Source organism: Castanea sativa, chromosome 11, assembly GCF_040712315.1.
Source record: "Castanea sativa cultivar Marrone di Chiusa Pesio chromosome 11, ASM4071231v1".
Taxonomy (NCBI): domain Eukaryota; kingdom Viridiplantae; phylum Streptophyta; class Magnoliopsida; order Fagales; family Fagaceae; genus Castanea; species Castanea sativa.
This window is the reverse complement of record NC_134023.1, coordinates 26,839,747-26,857,710: the sequence shown is the minus strand read 5'-3', so window position 1 is coordinate 26,857,710 and position 17,964 is coordinate 26,839,747. Positions and strand designations below refer to the sequence as shown.

The 17,964-nt window shown below is 36.7% G+C and overlaps 2 protein-coding genes across 2 annotated transcripts; both read left to right on the top strand.

The window, feature by feature from the left end:
* Nucleotides 1–224: 224 nt before the first annotated feature.
* LOC142618059 (anthocyanidin 3-O-glucosyltransferase 2-like) lies at nt 225–2,058 on the top strand. Its single transcript, XM_075791029.1, has one exon. It carries the CDS (start codon nt 457–459, stop codon nt 1,906–1,908), a length of 1,452 nt encoding a protein of 483 aa, XP_075647144.1. The 5' UTR covers nt 225–456; the 3' UTR covers nt 1,909–2,058.
* Nucleotides 2,059–2,660: 602 nt separating this feature from the next.
* Nucleotides 2,661–5,743, top strand: LOC142616297 (uncharacterized). Its single transcript, XM_075789176.1, has 4 exons — nt 2,661–2,745; nt 3,639–4,100; nt 4,206–4,583; nt 4,737–5,743. Exons 1-4 carry the CDS (start codon nt 2,661–2,663, stop codon nt 5,741–5,743), a joined length of 1,932 nt encoding a protein of 643 aa, XP_075645291.1.
* The last annotated feature ends 12,221 nt before the right edge of the window (nt 5,744–17,964 follow it).

Sequence of the window (17,964 nt, the reverse complement as noted above, 5' to 3'; positions counted from 1 at the left end):
GGTAAAATAAATAAAATACATTTTTTAAATGCTAAAAGCTAAATGTTTTAACACCAATGTGATTAATATGAGAAAAATCCTTGCATTTTTCAATTATGTATACGTGGACAGGATGTTTCCACATTTCGATAGATAAAAGACATCATAAATATATCCCACCAATTACCCTGTATCCAGAAGGGAAAATCTCTAGGCACATAAGACATCGTAGTGCCCATTTGCCTTTTAGAGGTATTTGCCTTTCAGAAGCAGGTCTCATGCCCATTGACTCCAGCTCATTCGAAAGAATCTTGACTCCTGTAGCCTTTATGTAAGGTTTATTTATATAAATCCCAGCAAAGCCATGACGTCATCCTTGGCTATAAAGAATCTAAGAGATTTTTTATATACAGTCAAAGGGAAGAAGGGGGTGAGCATTCTACACATCTCTGATATTTTCACTCTCCAGTGTGTCCAATGAAGAAAGCAGAGCTAGTTTTCGTTTCTTCACCGGGTATGGGTCACTTGGTTTCAATACTGGAGATCGCAAAGCTTCTCGTTGCTCGAGATGACAGGCTCTGTATCACAGTCCTCATCATGAGACTTTCAATAGATTCCAAGCTGGCCGCCTACATCGAATCTCTCAATGATTCCTCATATACTGAATGTATACAGTTTATTGATCTCCCTCAAACTTCTTTCAAACAAGATACCAACCCCATGGTTTTCGTTTCTTCATTCATTGAAAGTCAGAAACCCCATGTTAAAGAAGCTGTTACTAAGCTCAAAGAGTCAAGGTCAGGTTCTAACTCTCCTCGACTGGCCGGATTTGTGGTCGACATGTTCTGTTCATCTATGGTAGACGTGGCTAATGACTTTGGGGTACCTACTTATTTGTTTTTCCCATCGAGTGCAAGCTTTCTCAGTCTCATGCTTCATCTCCAAACCCTTCGTGATGAGCAAAAGCAGGATATAACTGAGTTCAAAGACTCAGATGCTGAGTTGGTCTTGTCAAGTTTTGTGAACCCAATCCCAGCTAGGGTCTTGCCTGATGTGGTGCTCGACAGAGAAGGGGGCACTCTGATCCTTGATTATGCTAGAAGGTGGAGAGAAACTAAAGGTATCATTGTGAACACGTTTTTGGAACTCGAATCCTATGCAATTCACTCATTTTCTGATGTTACAAATACTCCACCTGTTTACCCTGTGGGACCAATCTTGAACTTGAACGGTGAAGATAGTCATGTGGGGTCGGGTGATCAAAGGTCCGATATCATGAAATGGCTTGATGATCAGCCTCAATCATCTGTGGTGTTCTTGTGCTTTGGGAGTAGGGGAGGTTTTGGTGACAATCAAGTGAAGGAGATTGCAAATGCATTAGAACGAGGTGGGTTTCCATTTTTGTGGTCCCTACGCCGACCCCCTCCAAAGGGTAAGCTTGCATTTCCCACTGAGTATGAGAATTTGGAGGAAATCTTGCCAGAAGGATTTTTGGATCGGACGGCTAGGATTGGAAAGATCATTGGATGGGCTCCACAAGTGGCAATCTTATCACATCCTGCAATTGGAGGCTTTGTATCGCATTGTGGGTGGAATTCAATATTGGAAAGCCTTTGGTTTGGTGTGCCAATTGCTACATGGCCACTCTATGCTGAACAACAGTTTAATGCCTTTGAGATGATCAAGGAGATGGATTTAGCTGCGGAGATCACGTTCGATTATCGAACAGAATATACTGATAACCAAATTATTGTGACTTCTGAGGAGATTGAAAGAGGAATAAAGCAACTAATGGAGAATGACAGCAAGATTAGGAAAAATGTGAAGGAGATGACCGAAAAAGGTAGGAAGGCCTTGATGGATGGTGGATCTTCCCACTTTTCATTGGGTCGAATAATTGATGATGTTATTATAGATAGTATGCCATGAACTTATTGTGTTTTTTTTATTTTACTTTCAAAGCATCGTGCTTTATTTTTCTAAATCATTTCTGTTTTTATTTATTTTAGGCTGAGCCCTTATCTTATATCTTAATCTTAATCTATATATAAAAAGTGCGAGTTTGAACGGTTTTTATCAGTGGTGGCGCCACGTTATGCTGAGGGTGTTTCTTGAAAAAAAAAATTTATATATAATAATTAATTTTTATTTTTATTTTTGTACCCTTAAAAAAAATAGGAACACTCTCAATCAAAATAAGGAACACCCTGAAATTATAAATAAAAAAAAAATTATTTGTTCTACTTTCAAGCAAAAAAAAAAAGCCCAAAAAAAATTCAACTAAAATATGAAAAAAAAAAAAAAAATGTAACAGAGCAAAACAACGAACGGCAACTGGCAAGCCCAACATTAAGCCCATGGCAAGCCCAACAAATTACAGAGGAAGCAAACCCACGGTTTCTCAAAAAAAAAAAAAAAAAAAAAAACCCTTAATACAGATTAGAAACCTCAAATCGGTAGTTTAGTACATTAGAAATCACTAAAGCTTTTCTCAAAAAAAAGAAAAAGAAATCACTAAAGCTAAAGCAAACCTAAAAAGAAAAAATAGAGCAACGGCGTAATCGCTCATCGGACATCATTGCCCCTCATCGCATCGGAGACGGAGATCGGTCCAGCTCCAGTCCAGTTGAAATCGCTCAGCCTCATCGGACATCGTCGCCCCTGGCCTCATCGCATTGGAGATGGAGATCGGCCCAGTTCCAATCGCTGCGTCGCAGTCGCTCATCATCATCGTCGTCACACTCGCACATCGTCGTCGTCGCACAGGTATTTCTCTCTCTTTTTCTCTCTGACTCTGTCGAAGTCTCTGACTCTCTCTCTCTCTCTCTCTCTCTCTCAAATATGAAATGAAATAATGAAATAATCTTATGAGTCTCTCTCTCTTTCTCTTTATTAACTTTAGTCTTTATTTGAACACTGTGAACTGTGATTGGCTAAAGCACCTTTCAAAAAAAAAAAAAAAAGTGATTGTTTGAAGCACTCAGTGAGTGGACCTTTAACTTTAATAATTTTTTGACTTTTTGAATTTGGCATTTTGGCTTTATCTTCATTCTTATCCGTTGGTTTGTGTGTGTTGGTGTTGGACTGTTTGGTGAGATATTAATTGTCTTTTAGTGTACTGTTATTGTGATTTGTGAAATTGTGATTGTGAAATTTTCAGATTGGTAAGCTTGTCTGTTGAGTAATGTAATGTGCACATGACTGACTCTTTTAGTGTAATGTGCACATGACTGACTCTTTTAGTGTAATGTGCAACTAATAAATAATAATTTAATTAATCAATAATTAATTTGGAAAAAAATTAATAAACAATAATTAATAATTTAATTAACCAATACATTATAAAAGACAAGCAAATTAAATTATGTTAGGCTAAACAACAATTAATAATTTTATAATTAATGAAACAATAATATAACAAATTATACTTTATAAAAGACAAACAAATTAATGAAACAACTAAACAACAATAATTAATAATTTTATTAATATTTCAAATAAACTTATAAACTTATAGTTTATTGTTTATTCTTTTGCTAGAATTATGGACAAATACTTGATAAGAAAACCACGTACCCAAGATTCATCTCCTGTGCAAGATTCATCTTCATCTTCTAAGCGAATTCGTGTTGACTTTAACTTAGAAAATCTTCTTTTAGATCCTGGGCTACGAGAAAAGATATCATCTTATCATCCTAATAATCATGATGAAATAAGAATATGTTATTTAGGAAAAGGCCCTTGTCAACCTCCTTATGATTACCCTGTATCATATTTTTCTGGAAAGCCTCGTCGATTTAGAGCCGAATGGTGTGTAACTAGAAATTGGTTGGAATATAGTATAGCCAAGGATGCAGCATTTTGTTTTTATTGCTACCTATTTGGGCAAGTTGTTGGTAAGCAAGGAGGAGGTGACACTTTTGTAATGAAGGGATTCAAACTTTGGAATCAGCTTGTGAAGTTAGATTCCCATGTTGGAAGAGTTAATAGTGCTCATAACCAAGCTGTCAAGAAGAGTGAAGATCTACTGAAGGAAAAGCAACACATTCAAAGTGTTTTGGTTAAACAATCAAATCAAGATAAAGCTGAATATCGGGTTCAATTAAATGCAATAGTTGATTGTATAAGATTTCTTTTATGCCGAGGATTAGCTTTTCATGGTCACGATGAATCTCAAGGTTCAAGTGATAAATGAAATTTCCTTGAACTTCTACAATTTTTGGGAGATCACAATGAATCTATTAATGAAGTGTTGCAAAATACTTGGAAAAATTGCAAGCTTACCCATCATGATATTCAAAAAGACATTGTGAATGCAATTGCACATGAAACATCCAAAGTCATCATCGAGGATCTTGGCAATGGGTTTTTTTCAATATTAGTTGATGAGTCACGTGATATCTCAGTGAAAGAACAAATGGCCCTCGTTATTCGTTATGTGAACAAAAAAGGAATTATTATAGAGCGGTTCCTTGGTATTGTACATGTAGCAAGTATCACCGCTTGGTCACTCAAATGTGCTATTGAATGTTTACTTTGTGAATATAATTTGAGTTTATTGAGACTATGTGGGCAAGGTTATGATGCAACTAGTAATATGCAAGGTGATATCAATGGTCTCAAAACTTTAATTTTGAAAGAGAATAAGTCAGCATTTTATGTCCATTGTTTTGCTCATCAACTTCAATTGACACTTGCTGTCATTGCTAAAAATCACATAAAAATTGCTGAATTTTTTTATGTGGTTAGTAATTTAGTAACTGTTGTTGGAGGCTCTTGTAAGAGACGAGATGCTCCTCGAGATGCACAATTTGCCAAAATTAAAGAAGATTTAGAGAAGGGTGTACGTAGAAGTGGGCAAGGTTTGAATCAAGAGACAAATCTTAAACATCCTAGTGATACACGTTGGGGATTATATTATGGGACTATTCTTAACTTGATTTTGATGTTCTCTGCTGTTGTTGATGTACTTGAGATTATTGAAGAAGATGGCCTCTCCGACCAAAAAGTTAAAGCTCGATCTATTATGAGGTCAATTCTGACTTTTGAATTTGTTTTTGCTCTACACTTGATGAAAAACATTTTAGGGATCACAAATGAGATGTCAATAGCATTGGAAAAAAAAAATCAATATATAGTAAATGCTATGGATTTTGTTAAAGTGTCTAAGCAACGATTGCAAGTGATGAGAGATGATGAATGGATATCTTTATTGACTGGAGTGTCTTCATTTTGTGCCACACATGATATTCCTATCTTGAACATGGATGAAATATTTGTAGTTAGTGGGAGGCCGCGACGCAACACCCAACAAAATACAAATTTACATCATTATCTTGTTGAGTTATTCTACACAGTCATAGATATGCAACTTCAAGAGCTTAACAACCGTTTTTCAGAGGTGACTACCGATTTGCTACTTTGTATGGCTTGCTTGAATCCAAGTAATTCATTTGTGGCTTTTGATAAGGAAAAGTTGATACATCTAGCAAAGTTCTATCCATCTGATTTTCCTGGGACAAATATCTTGGCACTTGACTCTCAGCTTCAGAATTTTATTTTTGATATGCGCAACAATGATTTGTTTTTAGAGCTTCAAGGAGTTAGTGAACTTGCTGAAAAGTTAGTGAGCACAAGGAAGCATAAGACTTATCCATTAGTCTATTTGCTTGTGAAGTTAACTTTGACCCTTCCTGTTGCTACTGCAACAGTAGAAAGAAGTTTTTCAGCAATGAAATATATAAAGCATGAACTGCGCAATTGAATGGGAGATCAGTGGATGAATGATTGTTTAATTGTGTATATTGAAAAAGATGTAGCTTGTAGCATTGATAATGAGACTATCATGCAACGATTTCAAAATATGAAAACTCGTAGAAGGCAATTGTAAATTTTATGTATTTAGGTGTTTTTTGATTGTTGTTGTCAATATATAAAATTTTATTTTTATTAGATCGTGTAATTTATACTTGTTAAGGAACACCCTGGAAAAAATTCCTGGAGCCACCACTGTTTTTTATTGCATTTGGATGGCAGTTTTGTGGAGTCTTTTAGTTTTGTTGCTCGGTTAACTTGATACTATTGAAAAAGTGTGTGGTGTAAGAAACGATCCCGAAAGAGTTAAACGGCAAACAACATGATTGTAAAGAAACTGGTTGCGGGATATGAGCAGATTTACATTGTTATCCTTAAAAATTTATATATGGACTGAATAGTGTGGGATTTGGTCTTTTGACTTTTTTTTTCTTTATGTTGATTTACTTTATCCTCCTTATGTTTTCTTCTAACAAAGGAGCGATCCTTTGTTTAGAATTTTGAGGTTTGCAACCTTTGCTCTAACATAGTTTTGATAATTTTCGACGATGACATTGCACCATGAAAATCCTCACACAAGGACCCTGGTCTTTTGATAAGTATTTGATCGGTTTGTTCAAACCCAAGGACAATAAATTCGCTAATGATGCAATGTTTCTTTAGACATCCTTTTGGATACAAACCCATAGTCTCCCTCTTTGATGTATGAGTACCAAGAACAATGTCGAGACTCTAGGAAAAATATTGGGTATGGTGGAGCAAGTTGATGTGTCTCCGAATGGTGAATGTCGTGGTCATTATATATGAGTCCAAGTTAACATTGACATCAACCAACCTTTCACCAGGGTAGGTTCATAAACTTGGGCAAATCCAAGCCACTATGGATATCTTTTTAGTATGAACGCATGCCAATTTTTTGTTACTGGTGCGGCCTATTAAACCACAATGAGAAGGACTGTTGCAAACTCCAGATCGATAGTGGTGGCGCACTATCAAAGGATGAGCAACAATACGAAGCCTGGCTGCGGACCGCTATGGGAAACCTTTGACAACCCTAGGTAGTGCATTCTTCTACTATCCTTCCCTCAACCCCTCCCTGCACCACCAGATCGACACCTGCACCTTCGCTGAGACCAACTCCCTCACTGGCCAACTGCCAACCAAACAGAAAAGTCAACCTCAACCCTTGAAATGAAAACAACATTGACTTCAGTTATCACCTCATACTCTACTCCTACCCATAAGGAAATTTTTTCTAACCATCTCCTTTTCCATATCCATATCCATATCATCGAAATTGACCAAGACTTAAACCATTTTGCAAATACATCTCCATCACCCATAAGTATACAAAACCTTCCTCCTATACTACAAACCTTTGATAGCCCCTCCATCCCATGTCCACTAAAGTCAACCAACTTAGAAAAGGAAGATCCTGCATTATTGGCTATAGAACTCATTACCATATCTCTTCGAAACAAAGCCAATCATTTCGGGGGCACAAATTCTCATCAAACATTCTTGTAATTGTAAATATAGTCTAGTTTTGTTATATACTTATATTTAGTTTCTAAGAATGTTATGGACTTATGGTTTTTCATAGAAATAAGAAAAACTCAAGATAAAAAATGACCTTTAGATGCTTAATCAGGTGTTTACCTTGTTAATATTTTTAGTGTTAATAAAAATTACACTAATAAAAAATTTTGATATAATAATCTTGCAATATTATATGTGGGGTATAGAAATTCAATAAAGAGAACATGCCATGTGTCATACCTAAGGCCGAGAAGGCCACTGTAGCTCCGAGGAGATCATGCCCTCGGACGGTAAGGCCGCCTCAGTGATACGTTATCAGAGGAGGTCACACTGAGGTGAAGGAATTTCAAGGAAGGGGACAGCCCTAACTGAAGGGATGGAGGCTGCCACCACATTTAATGCTTACCACCAAACCTCCTGGCCGCATTTATGTGGAGAAGACTCTTGAACAGTGTTGCATTGATTGCCACAACTCACAAGGGGTTTGGGAAGGTGTCTGATGGGACAAGCACTAAAGTAGTAGTCTGGGCGACCAACAACTAGAAGGCTAAGATCATCTGAAGGGGGCTATATAATGAAAGAGACCCTCTAAAGGAAAGGGGATCTAAAAAAATGGTGGAAAAAGATACTGTGGCAACTTAGAACATAAATTGTAACCAAGTCTGAAGGAATATATTTAATAACTATTCTCCTCGGACTTTGCTGAGGAGTGATTTTCTTCGCGTACAGTTTAATCTTCTTTATTTCTTTATTATCCGTGATTCACTGTGCATGTTGATCCTTCTGTGGAAGCCCAGCCTTCAAGCCCACTTGCTACAAATTCATTATGCAGGGCTATTTAAGCCCTAGTCTTGTTGCTTTTTGGGCGTAGGATCCAAATCTCACCCTTATAATTGGCGCCGTCTGTGGGGAGGCTTGAGCTTGAGCAGAGAAGGGACTAGGAGGAATCTGTTGGCTCCCAACGTCAAGATTGTTTCCTCAATCTTGAGCAGAGTGAAGGAAAAATTCTGGTTTTGCATCTCATGCAAAACCCACAGCGGAAGCGACGAACTAGGATCTATTTCATTCATGATTGATAACGTGCACAATGTAAATTTCAGAATTTAAGAACAAGATAGCGTACCTTGGTGTGGAGAAATTCAAAACAAAGATTAGAAGCATTTGGGAACACTTTTAATCTTCACTCCAATTCCACTTTACGCCCAAGATGTGTGGTCTCTCAATCAGTTTTTCAAAGGGAGAATGAAAGTGTGTCTCACACTCTCTCACACACCGTTTCTTTTTCTTTTCTAAACTCTACTTCTAAAAATTCTGTATGTTTCTCCCTTTATAACTAACTGATTATCTAATTGGGTTGGCCTATTGGGCCTTTCCAATTGGGCTTTAGTGTGTGGCTTGAAGTGGGACCAAAAGGGACCAATAAGACACTAGCTCCAATGGGCCTTGGGCTTTTCCGTCAACTCTTGACAAGTCCAAAGTTACCATTAATTATATTTAATACCACTATATAAATATAATTGCACTCTAGGCCTTATTAATAAATTATATCCTAAGACTTTATTAAACACGTAACCCCTTCATAAAATATTCGTAGTAACACAAAGTCATAAACGTGGACTGTCACTTTGTAAATTACTACATCTTATCCTTGAGTACCCGGTTTAATTCTTTAAAGTTATTCATTATATATTTATGAAATCCAATTTCATAAATATATACTTTAGCAATTTCTTACTAAAGTGGTTAGGCCTAACTCTCTGAATAACTGAAACCATTAAACTTATCTCAAGGGAATATTTTATATCTCCATCAAGAGACTATGAATTCCATCTTGAGAATATATGTTCCATCAACACTAAATGTGGCTGCCTAACATACTGAGGTTTTGACCGTTATTTCAGATCTCACTCCTGATATATCAAAGCAACCTACACTTCATGATCAGGTCCATTATTCTCTCAGGATTAAGAGTTCATGCAAATAGAAGTCGTGAGATTTATTATTCATTTGACAGTCATTAGGAGAATAATAAATCTCACAGCGGTCCTGTTCAATATGTTTTAACTCTTAAAACATATCAACATATCAACTAGAAGTCTCCACTTCCATGATCAAGACAAATCATCGTAGTTGACACGTTATAGTCTTCGCAGATGAAATGCCCAATTTCATCACCGACTACGAACTATAAATTCTGAGTTTACAAAGAACTTGTGATTTACATCTTCTGTGACTTTTCACATAAATCACATACAATGCATCTCATGGACTATATGATAATGTCCCATATTCACGTTACCATTATTTTAGATAATAATAAAATAACTTTATCAATCACAATATAAAGTCATACATAATGTCATACATAATATCATACATAGCATCATACAATAGGATTTAAGGGCACTAATCCTAACAATCTCCCACTTGCCCTAAAGACTATTGTACACTAATCTAACTCCCATTCCCTCCAAATGTGACTCGAAAGTCCTTTGAGGCAAGGCTTTGGTAAAGGGATCTGCTAGATTATTTGCACTTTCAATCTTTGCTACCACAACATCTCCACGAGCAACAATGTCTCGAATGATGTGGTACTTCCTCTCAATGTGCTTTCCTTTCTTGTGATTCCTTGGATCTTTGGATTGTGCAACCGCTCCACTATTGTCGCAAAACAATGTGATGGGAAGTTGCTCCATTCTTACAACACCAAGATCAGAAAGGAATTTCTTGAGCCAAACAGCCTCCTTTGCTGCTTCACAAGCAGCAACGTACTCGGCTTCCATGGTGGAGTCCGCAATACAAGATTGCTTAACACTCCTCCAACTTATGGCTCCACCTCCTAAGGTGAAAACACATCCTGAAGTGGATTTTCTGAAATCTAGATCCGATTGAAAATCTGAATCTGTATAGCCAATGGGAATCAAATCCTCACTATGGTAAACAAGCATATAATCTCTCGTTCTCCTAAGGTACTTGAGAATATGCTTTACAGCTTGCCAATGTTTTAGTCCTGGATTTGATTGATATCGGCTGACCATGCCTACTGAATAACAAATATCTGGTCTAGTACAAAGCATGGCATACATGAGACTTCCCACTGCAGAAGCATAAGGAACTTGTCTCATCATATTTTCTTCCTCTTGAGTCTTAGGCCTTTGGTCATCAGACAAAGGAACTCCATGTCTAAAAGGAAGTAATCCTTTCTTGGAGTTTTGCATGCTAAACCGTTCTAGAACCTTATCTATATATCCAGCTTGTGATAAGCCTAACATCTTATTCTTGCGATCTCGCCAAAGCTTGATCCCTAGAATAAAGTTAGCCTCACCCAAGTCCTTCATATCAAATTGACTTGACAACCAAATTTTAACCGATGACATTACCCCTACATCATTCCCAATGAGTAGAATATCATCAACATAAAGCACTAGGAACATTACTACTTTGTCTCGATGTATTTTGTACACACATGGTTCATCAAGATTTTGTTCAAAACCAAATGACTTGATTGCTTGATCAAATCTGATGTTCCATGACCTAGATGCTTGTTTAAGTCCATAAATGGACCTATTCAACTTGCATACCAAATGCTCTTGGTTCTTCGCTATGAAACCTTCTGGTTGCAACATGTATATTTCTTCTTCAAGATTGCCATTAAGAAATGCAGTCTTGACATCCATTTGTCAAATCTCATAATCATAATGAGCAGCAATGGATAAGAGAATTCTGATAGATTTAAGCATGGCTACTGGCGAAAAAGTTTCATCATAATCAATACCTTCTTTTTGTGTATACCCTTTCGCCACTAGTCTTGCTTTAAAGGTTTCAACCTTTCCATCTATCCCTCTCTTTCTCTTGTAAATCCATTTGCAACCAACAGGTTTAATGCCGTTAGGCGCTTTTACAAGATCTCATACATGATTGGAATCCATAGAATCCAATTCAGATTTCATAGCTTGGACCCAATGATGTGCATCTATATCATTCATTGCTTCATCATAAGTGTAAGGATCCGATTCAGCCTCTTCTGAGATAGCCTCATAAGTTTCTCCCAAACCTATGAATCTTATAGGAGGCCGAACAATTCTCCCACTACGACGAGGGACCTGTGTATTATCTTGAGTATTATCTTGTGGTGTATCTAATACAGTCACATCATCCCTAGTTTCATCCATTGGTTGTTCAACTATCGGTTCATTCATTTCAGCCAAGACAACCCTACTTCTCGGAGTAAAATTATTCATATAGTCATTTTCCAAGAATTTGGCATTTGTGCTAACAAACACTTTATTATCCTTATGACTATAGAATAAACCTCCAACTGTTCCTTTTGGATACCCTACAAAAAATACCACTTCTGTTTTAGACTGTAACTTGTCAGACTTTCCTTTCAACACATGTGCTGGACAACCCCAAATGTGGAGATGTCTCATACTAGGCTTACGCCCATTCCACAACTCTACAGGTGTTTTAGGAATAGACTTCGAAGGCACTAAATTCAGAAGATACATTGCAGTATTTAAGGCATATCCCCAAAAAGAAATTGGTAGAGTCGAATAACTCAACATGGACCTAACCATATCTAAAAGAGTCATATTCCTTCTTTCTGCTACACCATTTTGTTGTGGAGTTCCAGGTGCAGTCAACTGGGATATAATCCCATTTTTAGTCAAGTAATCCTTAAAATCACCAAGAAGGTATTCGCCACCTCGATCAGATCGAATGACCTTTATGTGTTTACCCAATTGATTTTCAACTTCAGCCCTAAACTCTTTGAACTTTTCAAAGGCTTCGAACTTCCGTTTCATTAGGTGCACATAACCAAATCTAGAGTAATCATCAGTAAAAGTAATGAAATACTCATAGCCACCTCTTGCTTGGATTGACATAGGACCACATACATCTGAATGTACTAGTTCTAGCAAATCTTGGGCTCTTCTACCTTTTGCATTAAAAGGTCGTTTGGTCATCTTACCTTCTAAACAAGATTCGCAAACTGGAAAACCATCAAAGTCCATGGGCTGTAAAAGTCCATCTTTGATTAGTCTTTGAATCCTACTTGAATTAATATGACCTAAACGCAAGTGCCATAGATATGCATCACTAGTAGAAGGAAACTTTTTCTTTAATGATTTCACATGAGAGTTACTATCCAATTCAGAATTGTATAATTCATGCTTATCAGGAGTTAAAATATAAAGACCATCCACAATATTGCCAGAACAGATAAACACTTTATCCTTCTTTATTACAACATTGTCTTTCAGGATAACACAATATCCATGTTTACCTAAGTAAGTTGCAGAAATTAAATTTCTACGAACATTAGGTACATACAAACAGTCTTCCAATATTAAAACTCTAGACTTAAAACACAAATTAAACACTCCAACAGTTTCAACTGAAATCTTGCTCCCATCAGCCAAAGTAAGAAATAGTTCTCCCTCATTCAACTTTCTGGTCTCCTGGAACCCCTGCAAAGAATTGCAGATATGATTAGTACAACCTGAATCCACACACCAGGAATCTGTTGGATTCTGTACCAAACATATTTCAAGAAGAAATGAACTTTTCATACCTTTATTCTTGGCAGCCTTGTATGTTGGACAATTCCTCTTCCAATGTCCTTTCTCACCACAATGGAAACACTTTCCTTTGGTTTTCTTTCCTTTGTTGGCAACCCCTAAGGCAATTTGTTTACCATCTTTCTTAGTGAAGTCCTTTTTCTTCTTCTTCTTACCCTTGCCTTTCGACTTAGGTTGAGAAGTAGAAGCTTCACCCACATTGGCTTCAACACTAGAAGTACCAAGGATGCCTTCCGCCGCCACTAACTCATTCATTAATTCAGACAAAGAATAAATCTTTTTGTTCATATTATAATTGAGTCTGAATTCCTTGAATGATTCTGGTAGTGACTGGAGTATCATATCCACTTGGGATTTTCCATCAATGTCGGCACCTAAAACTTCTAATGTGTTCAGATTAGCAATCATCCTAAGACAATGCTCCCTCACTGAACTTCCTGCAACCATTTTGGTATTATAAATTTGCCTTATGGTTTCTTGCCTTGCAGAACGGCCTTACTCACCAAACATCTCCTTCAGACTATGCATTATGTCCGAAGCAAGTTCTACATCCTGCATTTGATGCTGTAGAACATTTGAGATAGATGCTAGGATGTAGCACTTGGCCATCTCATTAGATTTCTGCCAACAATCATATCGCTGTTTTTCCTCAAGAGGAGCATCTAATGAAGGAAAGTTAGGACATGGTTGAGTAAGCACATATTTGTGCTCTTCAGCAGTAAGAACAATGTCCAAATTTCTTTTCCAATCAACATAGTTGGATTCAGTCAGTTTGTTTTGGTTAAGAATAGAAACAAGTGGGCTAAATGATGCCATGACAAAATCTAAAAATAATAAACATGAATATAATAAGTAAATTGGACATTATCAATTTAGCATAAAAGCATATAATATGGAACCTTAATAAAACCATAAAATAATATATATGCAACGACAACCCAAACTCATATTTAATATCCCTCAGCATAGAGTGAACATAAAATACTATGATTGATTGAGAACTATTCTCATTATTAGTGCTATCATGATAACTCTTAGCAACCACTAATAATATGCCGTTTTTCATTTAGCCTCTAAGTAATAATAGTAAGAACTCAGCCTAGAGGATACTATAATACTTAGTCTAGTGTATACCATTGTCTAGAATCATGTGTAACCACATCTCATCCCTTTAACAGGCTTATTTTGTAGTACCATAATGAAACACCATCCGCATGGAATGCAAAGCTCGAAGCTAAGACAAGGTGTTTATCAAACTATTATAAACCAGGAAATTCAATCTTTGTGGACATGGAAATAAATCTCCGCATGGAATGCTAAGCTCGAGGCAAAGACAAAGTATATATTTCACACTACTATGAACCAACAATGGAGGCCATGAGATCCAACCCTTGTATCTCTCTCCCACTAGATATTTTAAATTAAGGTTTTTAAAATCAAGAATGATAATAATGCTAGACACGTAAAAAAAAATAATCCTAATCTCATTAGGAATAAATTTCATTAAACTAGCATTAACGTATATAAATATATATAACGTAATAAAAACCTTTATTATATATAAAAATTTATATTATATTATAAATAATATAATATACAAATTAATATATATAATATATAATTATTACTTTATATATATATATATACACACACATAACCTACGGATTGTATGAATCCATTATATATATATATATATATATATATATATATATATATATATATATTACCAAAGTCCAAGCCATGCATCAATTCCAAGTACAATATATAATATATGATAATTATATTATATTATATATAGTGCTATCAGATGGGGAAATTCTCCTTATACCAATTCTATTCATTCATAGCCATAAAACATTTGGACAAAAAACAATTCAACCATGGGCCACCAAGACAATTAATACCAAATGATCTTTCTATGGCCAAAAGGTGCAAGAAAGTCCAACCATTTACAAGAAAGTTCAACCATTTACGTATAACACATGAAGTTATATTATGTAACTTCCATTGACCAAGTCAAACGGTGCAAGGAATAAGTATAATCAAATGGTTCATTAACATGGCAGTTATATCCAAGTGCAAAAGGTAGTTATATATATATTACGGTCATGAGAATAACTACCCAACTACGGATTCACCTTCTTCAAAGTCCAATCCGTGACATAACTGTTGCTTTTGAAGAAAGTTTCAAGTGGTTTGCATGAGATGACAGTTACATGATTTCATATTAGCAACTAACTCAAGACATGGCACTGTTCAATCCCACTTGCAATATATATACACGGATTCTATGAAAATTAAAAATGATGACACAACGTCATAACTTGATGCAGAAAATTGTAACATAAAGACAACGGTTTTTCTTAAATTCTAAAATTTGATCACACCCTATACAATCATGATATGAAAACCTGGCTCTGATACCAATTGAATGAAAGCGGAAGCGACGAACTAGGATCTATTTCATTTCATGATTTATAACGTGCACAATGTAAATTTCAGAATTTAAGAACAAGATAGCGTACCTTGGTGTGGAGAAATTCAAAACAAAGATTAGAAGCACTTGGGAACACTTTTAATCTTCACTCCAATTCCACTTTACGCCCAAGATGTGTGGTCTGTCAATCAGTTTTTCAAAGGGAGAATGAAAGTGTGTCTCGCACTCTTTTCACACACCGTTTCTTTTTCTTTTTCTAAACTCTACTTCTAAAAATTCTGTATGTTTCTCCCTTTATAACTAATCGATTATCTAATTGGGTTAGCTGGGCCTTTCCAATGGGTTTTAGTGTGTGGCTTGAAGTGGGACCAAAAGGGACCAATAAGACACTAGCTCCGATGGGCTGGCTTTTCCGTCAACTCTTGACAAGTCCAAAGTTACCATTAATTATATTTAATACCACTATATAAATATAATTGCACTCTAGGCCTTATTAATAAATTATATCCCAAGACTTTATTAAACACGTAATCCCTTCATAAAATATTCGTAGTAACACAAAGTCATAAACGTGGACTGCCACTTTGTAAATTACTACATCTTATCCTTGAGTACCCGGTTTAATTCTTTAAAGTTATTCATTATATATTTATGAAATCCAATTTCATAAATATATACTTTAGTAATTTCTTACTAAAGTGGTTAGGCCTAACTCTCTGAATAACTGAAACCATTAAACTTATCTCAAGGGAATATTTTATATCTCCATCAAGAGACTATGAATTCCATCTTGAGAATATATGTTCCATCAACACTAAATGTGGCTGCCCAACATACTGAGGTTTTAACCGTTATTTCAGATCTCACTCTTGATATATCAAAGCAACTTATACTTCATGATCAGGTCCATTATTCTCTCAGGATTAAGAGTTTATGCAAATAGAAGTCGTGAGATTTATTATTCATTTGACAGTCATTAGGAGAATAATAAATCTCACAGCGGTCCTGTTCAATATGTTTTAACTCTTAAAACATATCAACATATCAACTAGAAGTCTCTACTTCCATGATCAAGACAAATCATCGTAGTTGACACGTTATAGTCTTCGCAGATGAAATGCCCAATTTCATCACCGACTACGAACTATAAATTCTGAGTTTACAAAGAACTTGTGATTTACATCTTCTGTGACTTTTCACATAAATCACATACAATGCATCTCATGGACTATATGATAATGTCCCATATTCACGTTACCATTATTTTAGATAATAATAAAATAACTTTATCAATCACAATATAAAGTCATACATAATGTCATACATAATATCATACATAGCATCATACAATAGGATTTAAGGGCACTAATCCTAACACAGAGAAGGGATCAAGAGGTTAGCATACACACCACACACACAAGCAGTAGCCAGTCTTGAGGTAGGAGTCGCGTCTCTCATGAGGAAAATACTAGGAGCCTGCAGTTGTTGATAGATCGTCTGCGTAGGAAGTTACGCCACGAGCAACAAAAAGGAACTCCTTCTAGTTCTGGCCATTCTTTTGATGATAATGGTGATGATAGCTACCAGCCCAGATCAAAGACTCCTCCCAGTGAGTCTTTTATCTACAACGAGGAGCACCGTGATAGGCAGAGAGGAAAGAGTCCGCCTTGCAAGGGCCTGAGCAACGATGCAATGAGTAGAGCCCTGACTCAAATCTCCAACTCACCCTTCACCCGGAGGATTGAGGTAGGAAGGCGTCCTCAACAGTTTACTCAACCGACGTTCACCATGTACAATGGCAAAATGAACCCTTTGGAGTATGTTAGCCACTTCAACCAGAGAATGGCAGTTCACTCGAAGAATGAGACCTTGATGTGCAAGGTATTTCCATTGAGTCTATGGCCCATAGCGATGAGATGGTTTGATGGCCTGAGGGAAGGCTCCATTGACTCCTTCAAGGAGCTTACAAAGGCCTTTGGGTCTCGATTCATCGCTTGTAGCAGGGTTCCTCGAACTTTGGACTTTTTGTTATCCATGACTATGCGAGAAGGGGAAACCCTGAAGACGTATTCCGACAGGTATTAGGAGATGTTTAACGAGATAGACGGGAAGTTCGACGACGTGGCTATAAAGACGTTCAAGGTCGGCCTACCTGCCGAGCACAGCTTAAGGAATTCTTCGGACATGAGGGATTTTAGGTCGGACTGATACAACAATAGCCATCCTTGGAGAGATTTTGCCAGGCAATCTACATCTCCAACTGCCCAAGTGGTCAGCATGGTGTTTCGAGAGCCAGTACATCAAATCTTGGAGAAAATTAAGAACGAACCATACTTTTAATGGCCAAACAAGATGGGAGGCGATCTCATGAAGCTCAAACAAAGCCTTCACTGCCAATACCACCAGGAGCAAGGACACACCACAGAAGATTGCAAGACTTTGTGGAATCACCTAAAGCAGCTGGTCTGAAGCAGAAAGTTGAAGCAATTCTTGTACCAACCCAGTGGGCAGGGTGGCTAGGCAGGGTTAGGAGCTCAAGAAAATACCTCCGCGAGACCACCTTTAGGCACAATCAGTGTCATCTTGGCAACCCTAGGGAGGACCCGTTCTTAG